The following is a 23,371-nucleotide window of genomic DNA, read 5'->3' as shown; positions in this document are numbered from 1 at the left end:
ATGTTTAGTGCTTGGGTTTCGTTATGTACTGTTATTTTTTAGAAATTCTTATATACGTAGAATGTCTCAGAAATCTTATACAGGATGATTCAAAAATGGCGCATCTCTATGTATATTGTTAAGGACTGTTTACTGAAAATGGAAAAATAATTTTAAAACTCCTTGGGCCCAATTAATTTAATTTTGGAAGTATCATTGTCTTTATCCCTAGTTTTAATCATTTTATAATTTACAGAACTTAATAACTTAAACATTGTTCAAAGTAAATCTGACAACAATTTAGCCAGTCGCTTTTCACCTTTTTAACCTATCTACCTAAATCGTTATTATAATTTTAATTAATGATTTTTTTTTAATTTTGTGAACTTAATGTACCTAGTATGCCATTTTTGAATCACCCTGTATAAAGTTCAGGCCATTCTATTATCCATTCTCCAACGTAAATTTTCGAAAATTGCTAGATATAAGGTATTTTTTGGACTTTAGAAGAAAAAATGAAGGAAAACTTGAATCTCATATTTCTTAAATGTCAAAAAACTCGAACGTCAAAATGAAATATCAATAAAACGTCAAATCCCGTGGCTGTCAAACCATATTGCACAAAAGACCCAAGCAAGGCAGTGTAACCAACCTTACTTTTTATCAAGTGGACAGTGTTGATCCAGGAACGGTTCCAGTAATTTTTCTGAAATTCTGAAATTTTTTTAACAGTACATCACCCATATTAAACAATTATATATATTTTTTAATACACGTAGAGTGTTGGTTGCGTATGAAATGGAGGTAAGTTTGAGGCAAATGACTTTCTAGATTTTTTGATAACACCATATTTAAAGGGATTGTGGAAAAAAAGTGGCGGATTTAAGTTGATTGCTATAAAAATTTACCATTTTAGATATGTTTTAAGTTTCTTGTTGTCGAAATAAGTATACACATATTAAGAAAAAAAAAGTAAAATGTGGCCCCGCCCACCCGCCCTATCTCAATTTTGATGCTTTTTTTATTCGTCATCAACCTAGGGGGCGGAGCTTAACTACAAAATCCATATTTTTCTAGAAAAAAATACCATTTTAAAGGTGTTTTAAGTTTCTAAAAATAAAAAAATCACCACAATTGAGAGAGGGTGGGCGGGCGGGGAATATCTTTTGTTTTTTTTTTTTTTCTTAAGATATATAGTACCTATCCTTTGAACAAAAACAAAACATGTTTTTAATTTCTTGTAAAGAAATAAGTATTTTTGCTGTTAAGCTCTGCCCCCTTGGTTCATGGCGAATAAAAAAAAATCATCACAATTGAGATAGGGCGGGTGGGCGGGCTTACATTTTGCCTTTTTTGTTTTAATATGTGTAGACTTCTTTTCACAACATGAAACTTAAAACATGTTTAAAATGGGAAATTTGTAAAAGGAAATATCAATTTTACAATTAAGCTCCGCCTCATAATTGCAAAATCCTTATTTCCTTGCAAAAATATACCATGTTTTAAGTTTCTTGTTGTGAAAAGATGACTATATATATTAAGAAAAAAAAAAAGGCAAAATATAAGGCCCGCCCACCCGCCCGATCTCAATTCTGAAGATTTTTTTTATTCGTCGTGAGCCAAGGGGGCGAAGCTTAACTGCAAAATCCTTATTCCTATACGAGAAAATATTTTAGTATCGTGTTGTTCGAAGGATACTATGCATTTTAAGAAAAAAAAAAGCCGAAGACTAAGCCCCGCCCATACCTATTCTGATCTAAATAGTAATGAAGTTTTCATTCGCTGGCAGACCTAGGGGCGGGACCTACAAAAATTTACCATTTTAAACGTGTTTTAAGTTTCTAAGAATAAAAAAATATTACAATTGATATGAGGTGGGTGGGCGGGGCATATATTTTACCTTTTTTTAAATATATGTATATAGTATTCTTGGAACAACACGATACTCAAAAACATGTATGTATTTAATTTCTTCTAAAGAAATAAGTACTTTGCAGTTAACCTCCGCCCCCTTGGTTAACGGTGAATAAAAAAAATCATTACAATTGAAACAGGGCGGGTGGGCGGGCTTACATTTTGTCTTTTTTGTTTTAATATGTGTAGACTTCTTTTCATAACATGAAACTTAAACATGTTTAAAATGGAAAATTTGTAAAAAGAAATATCGATTTTGCAATTAGGCTCCGCCCCATAATTACAAAATCCATACATATTTCCTTGCAAAAATGTACCATTTTAACCATGTTTTAAGTTTCTTGTTATGAAAAGATGGCTATGTACATTAAGAAAAAGAAGGCAAAATATAAGCCCCACCCACCCGCCGTATCTCAATTCTTATGATTTTTTTTATCATATTCATAGTAAAATCCTTATTTTTCTACGAGAAATTACCATGTAAAATGTGTTTTTAAGTAATCGTGTTTATACAAAGAAAACAAATGTACCTATTAATTAAAAAAGAAAACTAAAATAGAAGCCCCACCCATCCGTCTCGATCTCAATCCTGATGAATTTTTCATTCGTTGTCAGACCGAGGGGCAGAGCGTAATTGCAAAATCGATATTTCCCTATACAAATTTACCATTTTAAACATGTTACAAGTTTCTTGTTGTGAAAAGATGACTACACATATTAAGAAAAAAAGGCAAAATGTAAGCCCCGCCCACCCGCCCTGTCTCAATTGTGATGATTTTCTTATTCGTCGTGAGCCAAGGGGGCGGATCTTAATTGCAAAATCCTTATTTCTCTTCAAGAAATAAAAACATGTTTTTAGTATCATATTGTTCAAAGAATACTATGTAAGAAAAAAACAAGCCAAAATTAACATATCCATCCTAAGCTCAATTGTGATGAATTTTGTATTCGTTGTCAAAGAGAGGGAAGGAGCGTAATTGCAAAATCGATACTTTCCTACAAAAATTTACCACTTGAAGAAGAATTTACGTTAGTTTTCGGTCACTCACTTCTGTCATTTATGGAGAATTTTAACTTTCTAAAAAAGCAGTTTTTCTACTTTTGTGGTTATTAGTCTGACAGTCCTTTGGGGGTGGCTCTTTGCCCACTATTGAAATCAATATTTTTCATTCATACTTTTTTCTGAATAATTTTGGCATTGAATAGTTTTTTATAATCACATATTACACGGTTTTTTGTTACCTAAATATTTAACTGAAACAGTTCTTGAAAAATCTCGTAGTCCAGATTAATAAAACTGTGTATGTAAATGATAGATTTATAATAATGACTGAACTTCAATACTGAGTGACTGTTAATGTTGGTATTTTTTTTTGACAGGTTGACAACATACTTAAAATTTTATCGTGGCACATCTGATGTCAAATTCAAATTCTGGGCATCAATTCAGTAGCTACCATTTTCTCATGTCAATCTTAACACTGTTGCCAGTAATTCAGAGCTGCCAACCCAAAAAAATGTACTTCATTCGTACATTTCATGTTAAACGCTGCAGTTATTGAGCTTTGTTGAGGGGAAACTCTTTTTAAAAATCAGTTTTAGAAACCGATTAGATTAGCGCGAGGTTTCACATTTCAAACATGCAAATAATCGTTTCCATATCTCAAACCAAAGTAAGCTTTCCACTTGTGCTCTAAAAATAAAAATATTCTTCTTACCTTATCAAAAAACTTCTGACACAATTTAAACTCTAGGGTCATATACTTGCTATTTTTATTTTTGGTTGCAATTAAAATCGCCGAAATGAACGTAGTTTCCAGTTCTAGAACGAGTTTTTTAAAAAAAGTTATGACACGTAAAGTTTGTGGTTTGTGCATAATTTTAAAACAAAGTCATTCTGATAATAATAGATCTTATGCATAACTTATTCATCACATTAGTAAGGAAGAAACCCCAACTCAGATCTAGGCAAATTTCATATACAGGGTGTTTCACCGCAAGTGACCACACAAATAACTTCAAAAGTAAATACCTCCAATAATCTCCATAGAAAATAAATAATGTGATAGAGGATCTCCAATGCAATTGGATTATCTTTAGCCAAAATAAATTCTACCAGTTTTTAGTATCATAAATAACCATTCATTTAAAGTTAATCAATAATTCATATAAAACAAGTGTTTTTATTTGTTTCATCAGATTTAAAGTAATCAGTACTGAAAATAAATCCGGTCCGAAAATGTCTACAAAATGAGAAAAAGAAAAACCCCACTGCATAGTCGAAATCCTGTGAAAACCACTAAAAATTAACGTTCTGACGTAATAATGTGGCTCAAAAACAAAAAAGCAGCGGACACAACCAGATTAAGCTCGAAATGATGAAAAATATGTGTACAAAGGAAACTGTAATTAATTATCGTGCGTAATTATTTTTATAGCGACAACAACAAAATATTTTAAGTTGATTTTACATACACATAAAAATTTATTTTAATTTTACTTTACAAAGTTGCAGACACCCAAACACCATATGCATTCATTATTTTTAGTTCTAGCAATAGAAACGAACATAAAACTGCAGTTAATTAAAATTAGTGACGAGTTGAACCCATACTGATTGAAAAAATATGGCTCATTGTCCAGCTGCTTCAATAACGTATTAAATATTATTATCAGTCTATTGACTAATCGATTTTTAAATTATTAATGGTAATCACTTCGCCTTTCTGTAGATTACACTTCTCTTAAATCAATTATGAGAAAAATTTAGAAAGTTTGTCGCACAACAAAATTTCATTCATAATTGCGTTTTGTAAAACCACACTCATAATTAAATCGTCACCTTTTCGCTGCTTCCAGCAAATCGCTCTAAAATTAACTGGTTATTTTATTCACAAGAACGCTTGCCAAACATTATCAAATATGCACATAAATAAAAAAGAACACACTCGTTTATGTATTTATTATTGCAGCAGATCGTAAACCTGTCCATAAATTCATTTATGACGAGCCAAACGCTACAGGAAAAAGTGTTTGAAATCCAAAATCGACATCGTTCCCATTAATACATCATCACAGAGATTTTATTACTCGTTCAGCCCTCACCTATACCATACTCCAGCGAAAATAACTCGTTAAAACTTCGTATTTCCTGATAATTGGAGTTTACGGCACATTAATCATTATTGCGCCTATACATCACTATTGACACAATTTTAGTTTTTATGTTCCGGAACGTCAATCGGCTATTTTTAAACCTACAAGCAATTAATTAGTACGAAAATCAAATTGCGCCAACCGGATCATTATCATCCTCCGTGCGCTCAAAATTTGATAACGGAAATTTTTCTTCCGACATTTTAATCGGATTTTTATTAAGATAGACAGGACTGATAGCAAAAAACCTCAGACGTATCGACGTCTACGTTTTGTGTGAATTATTTATAACCGTATTACGTTCCACAAAGGGTATTATTAGAGTTTAATTTTAAATTCGTAGAGGGTATTGTTCGTTTTATAGAATAGGTAAGGGATAAGGGCTGCTGTTATCGATGACCTCGATTTTAAAAGTAGGGGGAATTCAGCCACAAGTGCGCACAACTAATATTTCTTCTATTATAACTATTTCATAATAATCATCATTCGACTTTCACCCTACTTTTGCTTTCCTGAAGGATTAATACGACTATGACTTTGCACTTTTTGTTTGCGACTACAAAGGGTTGCTATTCTGATGATAACGAACACACAGAAGTACAAACAATAGAAAACCGGTGAAATGGAACTAAAAATACCGTACAGCTGCAACAACACGTAATAATTTAAATGAAATTAGTCACTCAGTAGTCACATCACACCTCGATCAATAACAATAATTGTTTGCCGTTTCAGGTGAGTTCAAACATGCAAACGACTCTTTCTTATTAAGGACGCAGGAAATATGAATTGGAAAATTGTCGAAGTGCGATTCTCTCCAGCTTAATCGTCTAAATAAACATAAAAAGTGTAACCGATATAAATATTTAGAGTACGAAACATATGTTAAAGCTGCTGAAATTGGACCAAATTGGTTTTCAATTGTCGGTTCGTAAATGGTTAACTACTAAGAAAATTGTTGGGGTACAAACGGGAATTATTAATGAGACACGTGGAGGTTCTCAGCCGGCTGAGACACTTGCTATTTTCCTACACAATCGATGTATAATAGATTAAGGACAAGTCTTTTTACACTTCGATATTTATACCAGCTGAAAAAAATCGTAATGGGGGTCACCTTGAGTTAAGTAAGCCACTTAATAATTTAGAACTTTGGGACTGTTTACCAACAAAATTACGTCGTGGATTCGAAGGATTTTTCTGTTTGGTCATGTCGTTGTGAGGACGGTGATGTCATCGATGTCCCACGTAATTACTCATTTACGAGTTACAGTGCTTTTTTTTAATGATGACATAATGTGATTGTTGTGTTTACGTTTAGAAATACGCACGTTTATGTATGGTTAGTGAGATGATAACGATAATAAAATTGTATCATTTTTATGCTTTCAAGGATAAAAACAGTTGTGTTACATTGCATTGATATCGTTGATGTCACCGTGACGTTTAAACTGACGTCATCAGGACTAGTAGTGCTCAAAACTGGCCTTGAACCGAGAGCTTTCAGCTGTACACAATTAAACAAGAATTTTTCCTAGATCAACATTAACACTTTTCCGTTCGCTGCACTTAATTAGTTAGAGATTAGTAGGTATTTCGAGCGAAATTACTAAAAATTGGTCACGATTAAGTAGTAATACATGTTGCATGGATGATGAATATCATGATTAGTTAAAATACAGGTGTGACGATGTTACACAATGGTCAATTGTGTTCGAAAAAAATCGATTTTCCAGTTGTGACTTCAGATTATGAAGCGAAGAATTAAAAAGTTTGCCACCAATATATTTACCTTGGAAATGAGTTATAGTTCAGTTCTTGGACTTGTGCCGCCTACAAGAAATTTTGCATTATGTGAGTCACAGTGTAATATTAATTATAACGTTACCAAAATTTAAGGAATGGATGAAATTAAATGTTGATCATTTGGAACACTTGTGTAAGCAAATCTTGAAAAAAATCATAAAAATCAGATATTCGTTAAAGTGACGGTTTTATTATTTGTTTATAAGTTTCTAAACTACCGTCTCATTTATTATGTTGGGGAAATTGGAGCAGTTGGCACCACAAATGTCAAATAATTGTCAAAGTTGAAAGCCTGAACCAGAATTAATAAAAATGCTTGTGAAATAAGTTCCAAACTTATGGGCGGGGGGCAATTGCTCTTTTTTATTATTTTTTATAACCTAGGTTCTATTAGTTCTCACTCTCACTCTACAGACGAATATATAATTAAACCCGCCCGCCCACCCCACCTCTATTTCACTGATTAATTTTATCTGCTCAGAATGAAAAATGCATTTTATACTGAACAGAAATAAAATTAGGAAAAGGGTGGGTGGGTGGGGCTAGCATTTGCTAAGATAAAAGTGATTTTGGCAAATGCCACTCTCGCTAAGCAAATAGTGGGTGAGTGGGGGGGGTCTAGTACCTGATAAGATAAGACTGATCTTGGCAAATCACAACTTCTGAGAAAATAGACGGCGGGTGGGTGGGGCTAGTATTAGAATGAAGTAGGTGGGCGAGGCTACTATACAAAATTAGAATTGCCGTTTTTTTTATTATTATTTTTTTATAACCAAATTTCTATTAATTCTCACTCTCACTCTACAAAATATTATATAATTAACATCGCCCACCCACCTCATCTCTATTTCACTGATTAATTTTATCCACTCAGAATGAAAAGTGCATATTACTTGCCAATGTAAGACTGATTTTGGGAAATGACACTTTCTGAGAAAATAAAAAATAAGATTGAACAATATAATGCCATATTATATACCCTGTATATAATTTATTATGTCACAATATTATATTATCACAACCAGTGGTGGTGGCTTTTTAGTTTATAAATATAAACAGATTTAAAAGTTTTTTTTTTTAATTTTAGTTTCGAATTAAAAATTGTCAATCATGTCAATTTTATTATAAGAAGTAAGGTAGAAGGCCTGTCAGGTTCAAGCAAAATTCATTAATACCAACTGAAACAGTACTTATTGATGACACTGTATTACATCGAGTGATTATTAAAATTTGTGATTTTTTTTTTGTCAGGTTAACAACACTGAAATTTATGGCACCTACTAGTTAGTAGCTGGTATCCATCTTCTCATTACATTTATTCGAAACGCTCACATCAAAATTGACAACTCTGACTGACATACCAGCATTGCTCCCAATAATTCAGAATTGCCAACACAAAAATTTGCGTCAATTTATTAAGGGTCACCCGATATTTTTAATAATAAGTGTCTGTACACTTTATTCAGTGTAATTTTTCACGCACTTTTAAATAGCTATCCCGGCTCCTCCACCATTTTTTGATAAATTACGTTATCACCTCGAAAGTGACTAATTTTTCTTGCTTTTTGATATTAAAATAATAAACATTTTTATTTAATATTGAGATAAATAAAATATTATTGTTAGATTTCATTAAATTAGCTGCTGTTTTGTTGATCAGTCCACAGACCTAGGAAAGAATAAATACCCCGTTAAAAGCACAAATCTAAATAGAAAGAATATAGACAAAATGTTTGCATTAGTTTGTTAGTCAAAAAAAAAATGTCACTAAATATTTAATAACAGTTAATAAATTACCTAAAATCAAATTATGTACACTTTAAACCACTTATTACTTAGGACACAAGTTAATTACTTAAATTAAGGCTCAAATAAGATCTTAGTGGATCTTTCTTTTATATACCTGAAAAAAATATATAAATTAACATTACCTACAAAAAGTACTTTAGATTTACAAAATGGCTACTTTTTAATACTAAAACAAAACAATAGCATATTTTGAATATGTAGTATATTTTTGTAGCTTGTACATTACCAAAATTCTCATATATACCCTGGTTGGTCCACAGTGCCTTAATGGTACCGGATGACTATTAATGATTGAATTTTTGAGTTGGCAATTCTGAATTATTGGCAGCAATGTTATATTAATAGTCACTCGGTATTTGATTTTATATAATCGAAAAAAAAAAAACATTTTTTAATAATGATATTGGCATTGGAGCTATTTGACAATTTATTTAATAGTTTTTAAAAAATATAATATAAAAAGAGAAATCTTATTTTTGAGACTGATTCTTGCTCTGAATTAATCATTCAACAGCTTGAAAAATTCTCAAAACTATTTAAAAACTTCAATAAAACATTGAAAAAAATGCGTCTGTATTATTTATTACAAATAAAAATGGCAACACTATTGACATTTCATGATGTTTCAGCAGATAAACTGAAAAAGAGGCACTACTATATATGTAATCAGGCCCGTAGCTAGGGTGGGGCCAGAGTGGGCATTGCCCACTCTGAAAGAAAATCTTGCCCACTCTGGAAAGTTATTGTCTTATCTGTGGGCATAAGGATAACAGCTCTGCTGGCAGTACGACTCCGCAAGTACGGCAGATAAATTTTTGTTGTGCACATTTTCGAAATCACTAGGAAGTGTTATTGTTAAGCAGGTACATGACAAATCGTAAACACCACATCTGGGGTTTGTTGAAGACCCAACTAGACAAACAAAGTCATAAAAATTCTTCGATTTTTTCGGTGAACCGAGGAACCGGCGTCAATAGTAGTAGCGTACGCTCGGGAAGTAAAAATATTAAAAGTGTCAAAAAACAAATTGGAGCAATTTATGGTTTCCCAGAATTCGTCCGCTTGACCCTGCAGCCGATTGCGGCCTGGTTGGTTTCGAGAATTTCTCAATTTTCGTCTCATTGTTCACTGTTAACTCAACCAAGCACGTTGGACTTTAAATTCGCGTAGTTGAAATAAAAATTGTTATATTAAAGACATTATTTAACGAGTGTATATAGTGCAGTCATGGATATAAGAAAATTCTTTGCACCAAAAGTTGATGCTAAAGCGGGACCCAGTGCCAATGATTCTGAACTATCGAACGAGACATCACAGGGCGTAGGTTCTCTATTAGACATGAATATTGCAAGAAAAAATTTAATACCTTTGGACCTACCAAATATAGGAGAACCTATTAATCAAATACGTCTTAGGCAATATCCCAGAGAAAAAGATCGTTCTTTTCGTGCGGAGTGGTATGATCGGTTTAAATGGCTAATTTATTCTGTCGTGCGTGATGCAGCGTACTGTTATCCGTGCATGCAGTTTGAGCCTCATAGTTCCAAAGAAACTTCTTTTACGATTAAAGGTTTTCGTTTTTGGAAACGAGCTCTAGATCAAAGAGGATTTCCGAGACATGAAAAATGTGTAACACATATTCAGGCGATGCAAAAATGGAATGAAAAAATTCGGAGAGACAACATGAATTTGGCAGTATCTACACTTGCATGCAAAAGACCTTTGGAACAAAACAGATACTATGTAAAAAGTATTGCAGAAATTATTCAATTTATTGCTGTAAACGAACTGGCACTTCGTGGAGAATACAATTTAGACGAACATATCGAAGAAAGTTTATTTATTAGACTATTTCAGTATACTCTGAAGAAGGATAAAGAACTGGCAGACTGTTACTTGAAAATCCCCAAAAATGCTTGCTACACTTCTCCGGAAATACAAAATGAAGTAATTGATATTCTGACAGAAACTGTAAGAGAAAATATTTGCTCTGACATAAAAAGTGGAGATGTTAAATATTTTACGTTACTCGAAGATGGAACTCAAGACAAGAACCAAAGAAAGAACATATCAATAGGCATAAGATATGTCAAGAACGGAGAGGTAAGGGAATCTTTATTAGCTATAACAACAACCGTCAAGTTAGATGCTGCTACATTTACTGAGAAAACATTAGACATTCTTGATGCAAATGGATTAGATCAAAATAATATGCTTAGCCAATGCTACGATGGGGCAAGTGTGATGAGCGGAAAAAGAGGAGGCGTTGCCGCAAGAATTGAATCAGCTCTACAGAAAAAGGTACCTTACGTGCACTGTTTTAACCACAGACTGCACCTAGTGGTAATAAGAGTTGTCTCTGATATTGTGATTTTAAGACTGTTCTTTGAGCAATGCATTACATTTCATGAATTTTTTCAACATCCCAAAGTACACCACATCTATGAGGGAAAAAATATCGGACGTCTTCTAGAGCAAAGATGGACAGGTCATTTGGCCGTTACAAAAGTAATTCGGAACAATTTTCAAAAGATACTCCAAGCATTAGAAAAAATTCCACATGAAAAGTTTGACGGCGACACTATAGCTAAAAGCCTTGGTTTATATGCTATAATGAAAAAAATTGAGTTTCGTTTTGCACTAGTTTTAAGCCACAAAATTTTATCACTTTTGGAATGTGCGAACAACGCATTAGAAAGTAGAAAAACAAGCCTAAAGGATGCAGTCGTAATTACGAAGATAGCAGTAGAAGAAATTCGACAGCTAAGGAACGAATCGAAGTACTTAGAAATATTAAACCAAGCCCTAGATTTATTGCCAGAGACAGACGAGACAGAAGAATGCAGGGTTCCTAAACGTAAACGAAAACGGATTACCAAAGAAGACTATTTGTTCACCGATTATCTTCCAAGTACAAGTACGAACTGTGAAAATGACCTTAAACGACAATATATGGAAACTATTGATTTGCTTCTTGCTGAATTTGAAAAAAGATTTGATGACAATGACGAGTTAATTACTGCGATTTCAAGTATCGACCAATTTGATTTAGAGAAACTTCAGTATTTATCAACTTTGGGTGAGTGACTACCTATTTGATTTTTATCAAATTAATTTAAGTCCATATTTTATTGATTTAAAATTTTTCTGTAAAAAATCTGTAATTTTTAAATTTGTTTTTTAGGTATTCCATTACCGTCTCAAGAAGAACTTACCGTCGTAAAAAAATATTTGTCCAATAAAGGGGTAAAAGAACAAGATATACTACAGGCCCTTTACAACCAACGTGAAGCCGTTAATGAAAGTTATAAATTGTACGCAACTGTCGCTGTATTTGGGTGTAGTACAGCAGTTAATGAGTCTTCATTTTCCACATTAACTCGTATAAATAGACCACAAAGGTATTCAATGTCCCAGCAGAGAATGGCCAATCTTGTATACTTAGCTTTTGAAAGTAAGCAAACTAATAATATAAACTTTGATGTGTTCTTGCAGAAATTTAATGAGAGAAAGGACAGAAGACTCCAATTGTATTAAAAACTTAAAAAAGTTTTGTTTTAAAATTAAAAATGTTATGTACTCAGCTAGAAGCAATAAAGTATAACAAAACACAAAAAAATAATTTCAGGTACCTATACTTATACATTCGAAGATAAAAAAATATGTTTGCCCCCTCTAAAATATTAGTTGCCCACTCTGAAATCAAAGTCTAGCTACGGGCCTGTATGTAATTTAAAACGTATTCAGTCATTTTTTGTAGGTTGGTATAATGTAAATTATCTCAAAAAAATGTCAGCCTTATGTCATATTTATCACAAAAACTTTGGAACGCAAAAACTGTTGTTTAACAGCCGTTTTTATAAACCGTAGCATTCTATTATTTTTCTGTGAATATATAATTTCAACAAAACTCCAATTACAGATAACGAGTGACCAAAAAGTTTTTGATTAGAATTGACCATGGAAATATTTGTCATGTCTTTGATTAAAATGCAAATGTGAAAAATCCAAATTATTGATATACAAATCAGGTTATGCATGACATTTGCAATTTAATCAAAGACATAACAAATATTCCCAAGGGCAAATCTAATCTAAAAACTTTTTGATCACCTGTAAAAACCCACAGGAACCAAAAGCTAGGTAGTGTATTTTGTGTTGCATAACTCACAGTCACTTTACCCCATAAAATTGGCGTGCAAATCAAAGAACTGTCAAATCAACCTAACCTATCTATTTATATTCCGTAACCTATAAACAATTACAATGTTCTTCAACCGCATCCGAATAACCCTAAACTTCACCACCACCCTATGTAAATACTCGCAACAAAAAGTGCCGCAGCCCCTCCGCAGCAAAAAACCAAAATCCACCAAAACGCCGGTAAGCCCCCATACTCAGCACCCCCACATTATGCAAACAGGTCCAAAATTTTGTAGATTTAAAATCACTACGAGCCACGGGAGGCCGCGGCGGCGACGGCTGCATCTCCTTCCTGCGCCTGTGGAGCAACGAATTCGCAGGCCCCGATGGGGGCGACGGGGGCAACGGAGGCCACGTCATTTTCAAAGCTTGCGTCGCCACCAAAGACTTAATAAACGTACCGGCGGTAATCCGGGCCAAAGACGGCGAAAAAGGAACCAACAAAGACTGCCATGGTAAAAACGCCGACCACTGCATTATCGACGTCCCTGTGGGGACTGTGGTGAAAAACGCGACGGGCAAAGTCGTGGGGGACTTGACAACCGAGGGGATTATGTTTGTGGCGGCTAGAGGCGGCGCTGGAGGAAAAGGCAACCATTTTTTTGTAACAGATACGGAACAGGCGCCTGAAGTGTGTGAGTACGGTGCTGTGGGGGAGGAGTTGGAGTATACTTTGGAAATTAGAAGTATGGCGCATGTCGGTTTGGTAATGACTTTAGTGTGTAGTGGGGTTGTTATTAGTGGTGTGATTTTTACAGATTGGGTTTCCTAATGCCGGAAAAAGTACTTTATTGAGGGCTGTGTCAAGAGCAAGACCCAAGGTGGCGCCTTATCCATTCACTACGTTGAAGCCGTACGTGGGTATGGTACAGTACGACGACTATGAGCAAATTGCAGTTGCTGATTTGCCCGGTTTGATACCAGATTCTCACAAAAATAGAGGTTTAGGGATCCAGTTTTTAAAACATGTAGAGCGATGTGCCGCTTTATTGTATATTTTAGATATGTCAAGTGAAAAACCGTGGGAGTATTTGGAAACTTTGCGGTATGAATTGTCTCAGTTTAACGAAAATTTATTAGAAAGGCCGCAGTTGGTTATAGCTAATAAAATAGATTTAGCGGAATCTGAAGCCAATCTAGAGCTACTTAAGCAACACACGGACTTAAAAATTATTCCCATAAGCGCTAAACTAGGTATGAATATAAGCGAACTACTTAGAGAGGTTAGGATTTTGTATGACCAAAGTATAGACAACAGCAGTTGATTGTATTGTTTATTAATAAAAAAGTGATTAATAATTTAAAACCATGTCCCTTGCTATGAAATGGCAAATTATCATTAAAGCTTGGATTCGGCGAATTTCTTAGCTAAATCCAGAATTTCGTCAACATTGACGCTATTGCTTCCAGAAGCTTGGGCGGAGTCAGGTTTACCCCCACCCTTCCCACCTAACTTGGTAGCAATAATTTGCACCCACTCGTTCGCTTTCAAGCCTTTGTCTATGGCATCTTTCGGAACAGACGCTAAACAAAATATCTTGTTGGAGTCGGGATCAACAGTAACAAACAACGCAGAAGTGGGCGGACTCAAACTCCTCACTTGTTTCAAGGCGGTATCCAGAGCTTTCGTGTTCGAAAAAGCTTTCAGTTCTTTCACCAAAACCGGTAAATTCGGGTTAGCTTTAACAAATTCCTTGATTTGATCCACCACCAAATTGGCAACAGCAGCTTTAGCAGCACGCTCTTTATCATCCAACTTCTTTTTCAGTGCTTTCAACGCATTCCTAATTTCGTCTTTTTTCCAATACGGGATAACCGCATGTGAAACCTCTTCCGTCAATTCCACGATTTTCTTAACCAGTTCTTTGGACTTAGTACCGTCCTTGTCCTCAGCCACCAACGATTTAATCTCATTCAGACAATTTTCTAAAAATTCGTTACGTTTCAAAGCTTTGGTTGCTTCAGGACCTGTCAAAGCAACGATTCTTCTAATGCCTTTAGCGATTGCTTCTTCACTGGCTATCACAAAGTCACCTATATGTCCAGCGTAGTTGAGGTGAGTGCCGCCGCAGAACTCGATGGAAGTACTGTCACCGGCCGGACCGAACGGATCCTTCTCTAAATCCTCAACCGGAATCCCCACTGAAACTATCCTCACAGGATCGGGATAAGTCTCCTCAAAAACAGCCCGCAAACCCCGGATGGTCTTCGCCACTGCTAAATTAGCCTCTTTCGCATACACTTTGTCGTTCTTCGCGATCAACTCTCTAGAACTCAGCTCAGTGTTCTTCACTTGATCCGCATTCATCGCTCCTTTGTTGGTAAAATCGAACCTGAGTCGATCAGGAGCCACCAAAGAACCTCTTTGGTCCGCCTCCGTTCCTAGTACTTTCCGCAAAGCGTAGTTCAAAACGTGGGTACCTGTGTGGTTATTCATAACTAAGCGTCTCCTGGAAACATCCAGATGCAAAGACACTTTATCGCCCTTACTCAGAGTACCCTCAAGGCTACCAATATGGATTACGTATCCCCCTCTCACTTGGACATTTTTAACGGAGAATTCGACGCTGTCGTCACCCGCTTTGACGATGTAGCCGGTGTCGTAGATCTGGCCACCTTGTTCGGCGTAGAAGTTTGTTTTGTCGAGGAGGATGCCGCATTCTTGGCCTGTGTGGACCTGGTCGACGAATTGTTTGTTGTGACGCAGGGCGATGACAGTGGCGTCACAGGATTCGAATTTGTAGTCTTCGTTGATGCCATTTCCTGCGGTGTAGTTGTATTTGGGGGAGTCGTCGGTGGGGGGCACGCCCAGGTTTTGGAGCTCTGTGATTGCATGCACGTCTAAGTTGATGGTGTCCTCGACGCCTGTTCCTTTACCCTGTAACGATAATGGTTATTTCGTGCCGTAAATACAGGGCAGTATTCAGTGATAGTGGGTGATTGATGATTTCGCAATCGTTATCGGTGAAAAGATGCTGTAAAATGTGTGATCGATTTGGTGTGAGGTTGGCAACATATTCAAAGTTTATGATGGCATCAAGTCAGTAACTGTCATCTTCTCATTACGTTTGTTAGACGCGGTCATGTCAAAATTGACAACTATAAATTGACATATTAGCATTGTTGCCAATAATTTAGAACCACCAACATAAAACGCAAAATTTTGGTAAGAAGGGCAAACAAGTATGCAGACTCGAGACGATTTACGACATCTCAGCGGGTCTACTCTTGATATCCTTTAATAATAGATAAATAAAGGTCATTTTGTTCATTTTACGCCCATTTTATACGTTAAAGACTTGTCATATTTTGGACATTTTTGATAGGATTTATTCGTCAAAATGTTAAGCTGACGTCATCAATTTTTTGGAGGGGATAAGCAAATATATTTTGATTACAAATTTATCATAACTTTAAAACATCTGCAAGATTTCAAAGCATTCGGTTTTGCAGATTCAAAATTAAAATGTTCAATTTTTGCCGTATTTAAAGGGATTGCAGAAAAAAAGTGGCGTATTTAAGTTGATTCCTACAAAAATTTACCATTTCACACATGTTTTAAGTTTCTTGTTGTCGAAATAAGTCTACACATATTAAGAAAAAAAGGCAAAATGGAGCCCCGCCCACGCGCCCTATTGTGATGATTTTTTTATTTGTCTTGAGACAAGGGGGCGGAGCTTAACTGCAAAATCCTTAATTCTATACGAGAAATTAAAAACATGTTTTTGAGTAAGATTAAGCCCCACCCATACCTTCCCTGATCTAAATAGCAATGAAGGTTTCATTCGTTGCCAGAGCTAGAGGCGGAGCCTAATTGCAAAATCCATATTTCTTTACAAAAATTTACCATTGTAAATATGTTTTAAGTTTCTAAGAATAAAAATTCATCACAATTGAGACGGGGTGGGTGGGCGGGGAATATCTTTTGCCTTTTTTTCTGAATATACATAGTATTCTTTGAACAACACGATACTCAAAAACAAGTTTTTAATTTCTTGTAAAGAAATAATTATTATGCAGTTAAGCTCCGCTCCCTTGGTTCAAGGCGAATAAAAAAATCATCACAATTGAGATTGGGCGGGCGGGCGGGTTGACATTTTGCCTTTTTGTTTGAATGTGTGTAGACTTTATGAAACTTAAAACATGTTTAAAATGGTAAATTTATATAAGAAAAAATATCGATTTAGCAATTTGGCTCCGCCCCATAATTGCAAAATCCATATTTTCTTGCAAAAATGTACTATTTTAACCATGTTCTAAGTTTTTTGTTGTGAAAAGATGACTATGTATATTAAGAAAAAAAAGTCAAAATATAAGCCCCGCCCGCCCACCCTATCTCAATTCTGATGATTTTTTTTATTCGTCGTAAGCCGACGGGCGGAGCTTAACTGCAAAATCCTTATTTTTCTACGAGAAATTACCATGTGAAATATGTTCTTAAGTACTGGTGTTATACAAAGAAAACTAAATGTATTAATTAAAAAAGAAAACCAGAGGAGATATCAATCGTGATGAATTTTTCATTGGTTGTCAGATCGAGAGGCGGGGCGTAATTGCAAAATGAATATTTCCCTGCACGAATTTACCACTTTAAACATGTTCTAAGTTTCTTGTTGTGAAAAGATGATTAAGAAAAAAGGGCAAATATATGCCCCGCCCACCCACCCTATCTCAGTTGTGATGATTTTTTAATGGTTGAGAGCCAAGGAAGCGGAGTTAAATTGCAAAATCCATATTTGTCTACCAGAGTTTGGCATTTTAAACATGTTTCTTGTTCTGGAAAGACTACGTATATTAAGAAAAAAGACAAAATATAAGCTCCGCCCTATCTCAATTGTGATGATTTTTTTAATCGGAAGCGGAATTTAATAGCAAAATCCTTATTATTTCTCAACAAGAAATTACGAACAAATTAAAGCCAACCATTAAGCCCCACCCATACCTGCCCTGATCAAAAGTGTAATGAAGTTTTCATTCGTTGCCAGACCTAGGGGCGGAGCCTCATTGCAAAATTTATATTTCCCTACAAAATTTACCATTTTAAACGTGTTTTAAGTTTCTAAGAATAAAAAATCATCACAATTGAGACGGGGTTGGTGGGCGGGATTTATATTTTGCATCTTTTTCTTAATATACATGGTATTCTTTCAACAACACGATACTCAAAAACATGTTTTTAATTTCTTGTAAAGAAATAAGTATTTGCAGTTAAGTTTCGCTCCCTTGGTTCTCGGTGAATAAAAAAAAATCATCACAATATCGATAGGGCGGGTGGGTGGGCTTATATTTTGCCTTTTTGTTTTAATAATGTGTAGACTTCTTTTCACAACATGAAACTTAAAACATGTTTAAAATGGAAAATTGGAATAAGGAAATATCGATTTTGCAAATAATTGCTAAATCCAGATTTCCTTGCAAACATGTACCATTAAAATAACCATGTTCTAAGTTTCTTGTTGTGAAAAAATGGCTATGTATATTAAGAAAAAAAAGCCAAAATATAAGCCCCGCCCACCCACCCTATCTCAATTCGGATGATTTTTTTTATTCGTCGTAAGCCAAAAAGGCGGAGCTTAACTGCAAAATCCTTATTTCTCTACGAGAAATTAAAAACATGTTTTTGAGTATTGTGTTATTCAAAGAATACTATGTAGATTAACAAAAAAAATAAAGCCAAAAATTAAACAATTTCTCAATTGTGATGAACTTTTCATTCGTTGTCAGATTGAGGGGCGGGAATTAATTGCAAGATCCGTATTTGTCTACAAGAATTTACCATTTTAAACATGTTTTAAGCTTCTTGTTCTGGAAAGACGACTACGAAAAGCAAGAAAAAAGATAAAATGTAAGCCCCGCCCACCCGCCCTGTCTTAATTCTGATGATTTTTTTTATTCGTCGTAAGCCGAGGGGCGGAGCTTAATTGTAAAATTCTTATTTCTCTACAAGAAATAAAAAACAAGCCAAAAATTAAGCCCCACCCATATCCATTCCAAGCTCAGATGTGATGAATTTTTCATTCGTTGTCAGACCCAGGGGCGGAGCCTAATTAGAAAATCGATACTTTCTACAAAAAAGTACCATTTTCAACATGTTTTACCTTTCTTGTTGTGAAAAAAAGATTACACATATTAAGAAAAAAGGGCAAATATAAGCTCTTATAATACCTAATCTATTTTTGAGACGAACAGCAACAAATCTTGTTGATTTAAACGTTTGAAAACATCTTTACCAATGCGTAAGTGGTGACAGAAAGCTACAGTGTAGAAAATGATGGCAGCTATTTAAAATGAGGGTTTCGGTAAACAGGTGTTTAAATGACGTAATATTAGTGGACCTCATTATCTTTATCAAAATATAATTTTCGTTGAATTAGTGCTGTCACCCAGAAAAATGTCCTCCTTACTTCGGGGGATTTTCCTTCAAGTTGGCAGCACTGCACACTATCGCAATTTGATTGGTTGAAAACCCAACGTTAACGGCAACATATTACTTTCGGAGCTTATCTGTCTTATAAAAATCGGGACGACAGACAAACGGATACAGACAGACAGGCGGAAACGGGAGGCCTATTTTAAAGTTTCAAAGTTAAATTGCAAAATGTTATACAATTTTTTTTTCAAAAATCTGTATGTCTTAGGTAAAGAACTTAACACGGATTCATAAACCACAAGTGCAGGAGATGTTATTTTATCAAATTTAAGTAACATTTACTATGGTAAATTTTGGAGATGACGTCATCCCATTGTTGGTGGGAATAATTACCCGAATTTTTGTCAATGGCTAAAGTACAGTCCAACAGATCATGCTTCTTTAAAAATTAGAAAATTTGAGTTCTCAAATGTTTCCTGAACGTATGGCGTAGCTAGTGTCTAACAAATAATTGGAGGTTATGTTGACAAGTCGAATACAAAAATATCCACTACAATAAAGACTTTACACCACCATGAATTTTACTTACTTTACTATTCGAAATGCAATAATGTAATTAACAATAATTTAACTAATAACCTACAATTGCCCAACTTGTTTTTTGAGCAGCTCCAATTTTAATTTTTTAGCTTGAATTTTGAAACTCAAAAGTTCCAACTGCTTTGTATAAATTTCCTTTTCATTTTTAATTTTCTGCGCCATATGTTGCTCATGCAATTTCAGCATTTCTTCCTCGAATTCACTCATCCTTTTTCTGGAGGTGGACGGCATTGCTTCTGAAAGCTGCGACTCGAGGAGGCTACAACTTTTGCAATTCTGTATTTGTCTTTTCAACATAAAATTACATACTTTTCTAGTAAAAAGGTATCTCCAGTTACGGGGTCTACAAAATCTGGAACCTCTTCGCTGCCATTTGCAACCTGGGGCTCAACAGCGCCCGTCCTGTCTGACTCTGATATATATTCATTAAAATCTGCTGCAGATATATCTGCAATGGCCCAGTCTAACTCAGTTGGCTTTTCTACGCAGGTTTGGTTTAGAGACTTGCGATAGGCTCCGATGACGGTTTTAGCGTGTTGCTTTAGCCGGAAATACAACATTTTGAGCTTCGAGGGCTCCCGGTATTGCCCTCGTGCCTCCAATTTTTTCGATAAAATTTTCCATAGGTGCTGTTTTTTCTCATTTATCCTCGGATTGACGACTTTGGACTCCAATACCCCGGAATTATCAGCGACGAATTGGACGATAAACATTTTATCTTCCTCGGAGAAGTTTTCACCTCTGAGGCGCTTCTCCTTTTTTATCGACATCTACGCCAAGTTTAAAAGATGCCAATAAGTAAACATTACAGTTGTTATCAACTTGAATTTTTTCACCGTCATTGCTCGCAACCAACAACATTAAAGAAAGTGATAACACCAGATGAACATATTTATATTTTGAATAATTGAAACCATCTGATGAAAACTCCGAAAGGGGCAAAATACACTATTTAAAGCGCGATTTAGTTAATAAAATTTTGAGATGACGTCATCAAGTTTTTGGAATGGATCAACAAATGAATTCCCTGTTTACCCTTGGGGGGTTAAAAAAAAACAAACCTGTGAAGCGATTTGTGCTTGTTTTTTCGACTCCTCGTACACCCCCATATCCACACTGAGCCCCTTTTCTTCAGCCATTAATTGGGTCAAATCAACCGGGAAACCGTACGTATCATACAGACGCCAAGCGACATCCCCAGGCAGAGTTTTGGAATCACCCAACTTGTGAATAGTCCTATTCAACAAATTCCTCCCTCGGGACAACGTCTTCAAAAACTGCTCCTCCTCTTCATTAATAGTATCAATAATACTTTGTGGGTCTTTACGCACTTCTGGAAAAATATCGCCCAAAATCTCCACTACTGTGTTGACAAGAGTGGCGAAAAACCCGGGTTTAGCATTCAATTTCTCAGTGGCGTATCTGACACCACGTCTCAAAATCCTCCTCAACACGTACCTGCGAAATTGACACTTAACTTATCCTTACAATACTACAAAATAAATTTTGACCTACCCTCTTCCAGTATTGTCAGGGTTACCTCCATCCGACAACGCGATCGTCAAAGTCCGTGCGTGATCGGCCAGCACTCGGTACGCCATATCAACGCCATCCTTATCGTCGTCCCCGATTTTACCACCATAAGCCGGCGCCCCTGTCCCCTTCTGAATCGCATCAAACAAAGGCAAGAACAAATCAGTGTCATAATTCGAGCGTTTATTCTGCATTACTGACACCAGACGTTCCAAACCCAACCCACAATCAATGTGTTTTTTGGGCAAAGACTTCAAACTTCCGTCGCTTTCGCGATTGAACTGGATGAACACGAGATTCCAGATTTCTAGCACGTCGGGATCGTCCTGATTGACGAGCTCTGGAACCTCGCGTCCACCAATCCTGTCAAAGTGTAGCTCAGAGCAGGGACCGCAAGGTCCCGTTTCGCCCATTTCCCAGAAGTTGTCCTTCATGCTACCAGGGATAACATGAGTCACTGGGACGCCTAAATCCAGCCAAATCTGCTTGCATTCGTTGTCGGGGTCTAAACCGGCGGCTTTATCCCCTCCGAAGTAAGTGACGTACAAGCGCTCAGGTGGTAGGTGTAGGCGCTGGGTGAGCAACTCCCAAGCCCATGCACAAATTTCCTTTTTGAAGTAGTCACCAAAGGACCAGTTGCCCATCATTTCGAAAAACGTGTGATGGTAGACGTCTTTGCCCACGTCGTCTAAGTCGTTGTGTTTGCCCCCGGCACGGATGCATTTCTGGGAGTTGACGGCTCTGGTGAGTTTGGATAGGTCGCTGTTGGGGTCGACAGTACCCAGGAAGATGGGTTTGAATTGGTTCATACCGGCGTTTGTAAAAAGTAGAGTTGGATCGTCCAGTGGAATTGTCGAGGAGGAGTGGACATATTGGTGATTTTTTTCTTTAAAGAAGTTGATGTAGGCGTTTCGGACGTCTTTTGCGGTCATGGAAGTGTCCATAGCGAAAGTTTCTGAGAAATGTATTATTAATTACTTACTGCTTAAGGGTGTTTTTGCGCTAAAATCGACAAATAATGTAAAATAAAACAACTAGCTCTCTGCGACAGTACTAAAAGACTAGTTTATCATTGATTCTTATGTAGTTTCGGGTTTCGACCAAACCGGCGCTACTTCTTGCCAATTTTAGCGTAGGAAGGCCCTTAAAGTCGTAGTTATGTTTGTCATTTAGTATCTTGAAATCAAATAGGATGTTTTTGGTTATTAAAAATGATAAAAATATTAACAGTTTCTTCAGAATTATTTAGTAATTATTAAAGAATATAATAATGAAGATTTTTACCATGAAGATCTTTTTTATCTTTAAGAATCCAATTCAAAGGATTTTGATGTAATTTGAAAGAATCTAAAGAATCTGAGAAAATGGAAAGAATAGAATTTAAAGCAATCTGAAAAAATCTGAATGAATCTGACAGAATTTAATAGAACCTGATAGAATTAGAGAATCCACGAGAATCCGAGATAACCTGAAAGAATGTGAAGGAATCTGGAACAATTTGATGTAATTTGCAACAATCTGAAAGAATTGGAAATAATAGAATTTGAAAGAACTGGAAATAATAGAAATGGAAAGAATCTAAAAGATTTTGATAGAATCTGGGCGAATATGAAGGAATCTGAAAAATTGGAAAGAATTTAAACAATCTGAAGACATATGGACGAATCTTTAAGAATCTGCGAGAGTCTGAAGAAATCTGAAACAATCTGAAGGAATTTGATGTAATTTGAAAAAATATATAAAATCTGAAATAACTGAAAAAAATAGAATTTGATAGTATCTGAGAGATTCTGAAAGCTATGAAAGAATCCGACAGAATTTGAGAGAATCAGAGAGAATTCAAGTGAATCTGAAAGAATATGAAGAAATCTGAAACAATCTGAAGGGATTTGATGTAATTTGCAGAATAAATTGATCTGAAAGAATTGAAAATAATAGAATTCGAAAGAATCTGAGAGGATCTGAGAGAACCCGAAGGAATCTGGTAGAATCTGAAAGAAT

The 23,371-nt window shown here is 35.5% G+C and overlaps 4 protein-coding genes across 5 annotated transcripts; 2 read left to right on the top strand and 2 right to left on the bottom strand.

Moving 5' to 3' along the window:
* The first annotated feature begins 9,531 nt into the window (after nt 1-9,531).
* LOC135133573 (zinc finger protein 862-like) lies at nt 9,532-12,167 on the top strand. The gene is made up of 4 exons (XM_064062022.1): nt 9,532-9,752; nt 9,885-11,743; nt 11,849-12,118; nt 12,160-12,167. The coding sequence occupies exons 1-4, from the start codon at nt 9,532-9,534 to the stop codon at nt 12,165-12,167; spliced, it is 2,358 nt and encodes a 785-aa protein (XP_063918092.1).
* A 700-nt stretch (nt 12,168-12,867) lies between these two features.
* LOC135133757 (mitochondrial ribosome-associated GTPase 2) lies at nt 12,868-14,173 on the top strand. 2 transcript variants are annotated; one of them, XM_064062250.1, is made up of 4 exons: nt 12,868-13,047; nt 13,088-13,573; nt 13,626-13,809; nt 13,870-14,173. In XM_064062250.1, exons 1-4 carry the CDS (start codon nt 12,931-12,933, stop codon nt 14,130-14,132), a joined length of 1,050 nt encoding a protein of 349 aa, XP_063918320.1. In that variant the 5' UTR covers nt 12,868-12,930; the 3' UTR covers nt 14,133-14,173. The 2 variants fall into 2 exon arrangements, with proteins under 2 accessions (XP_063918320.1, XP_063918319.1); XM_064062249.1 differs by having other exon boundaries at nt 13,626-14,173.
* On the bottom strand, nt 14,129-22,348 carry LOC135133756 (alanine--tRNA ligase, cytoplasmic). Its single transcript, XM_064062247.1, has 3 exons — nt 21,353-22,348; nt 20,899-21,295; nt 14,129-15,745 (listed from the first exon to the last, which is right to left on the bottom strand). The coding sequence occupies exons 1-3, from the start codon at nt 22,312-22,314 to the stop codon at nt 14,207-14,209; spliced, it is 2,898 nt and encodes a 965-aa protein (XP_063918317.1). The 5' UTR covers nt 22,315-22,348; the 3' UTR covers nt 14,129-14,206.
* LOC135133805 (uncharacterized) lies at nt 18,952-20,679 on the bottom strand. Its single transcript, XM_064062328.1, has 3 exons — nt 20,674-20,679; nt 20,147-20,607; nt 18,952-20,096 (listed from the first exon to the last, which is right to left on the bottom strand). The coding sequence occupies exons 1-3, from the start codon at nt 20,677-20,679 to the stop codon at nt 19,877-19,879; spliced, it is 687 nt and encodes a 228-aa protein (XP_063918398.1). The 3' UTR covers nt 18,952-19,876.
* Nucleotides 22,349-23,371: the final 1,023 nt, after the last annotated feature.

This window comes from Zophobas morio, unplaced genomic scaffold (genome assembly GCF_036711695.1).
Source record: "Zophobas morio isolate AGI-343-1 ecotype UQ-CSIRO unplaced genomic scaffold, CSIRO_AGI_Zmor_V1 ptg000022l, whole genome shotgun sequence".
NCBI lineage: Eukaryota > Metazoa > Arthropoda > Insecta > Coleoptera > Tenebrionidae > Zophobas > Zophobas morio.
The sequence above is the reverse complement of the archived record's forward strand: the minus strand, read 5'-3'. Positions and strand labels throughout refer to the sequence as shown.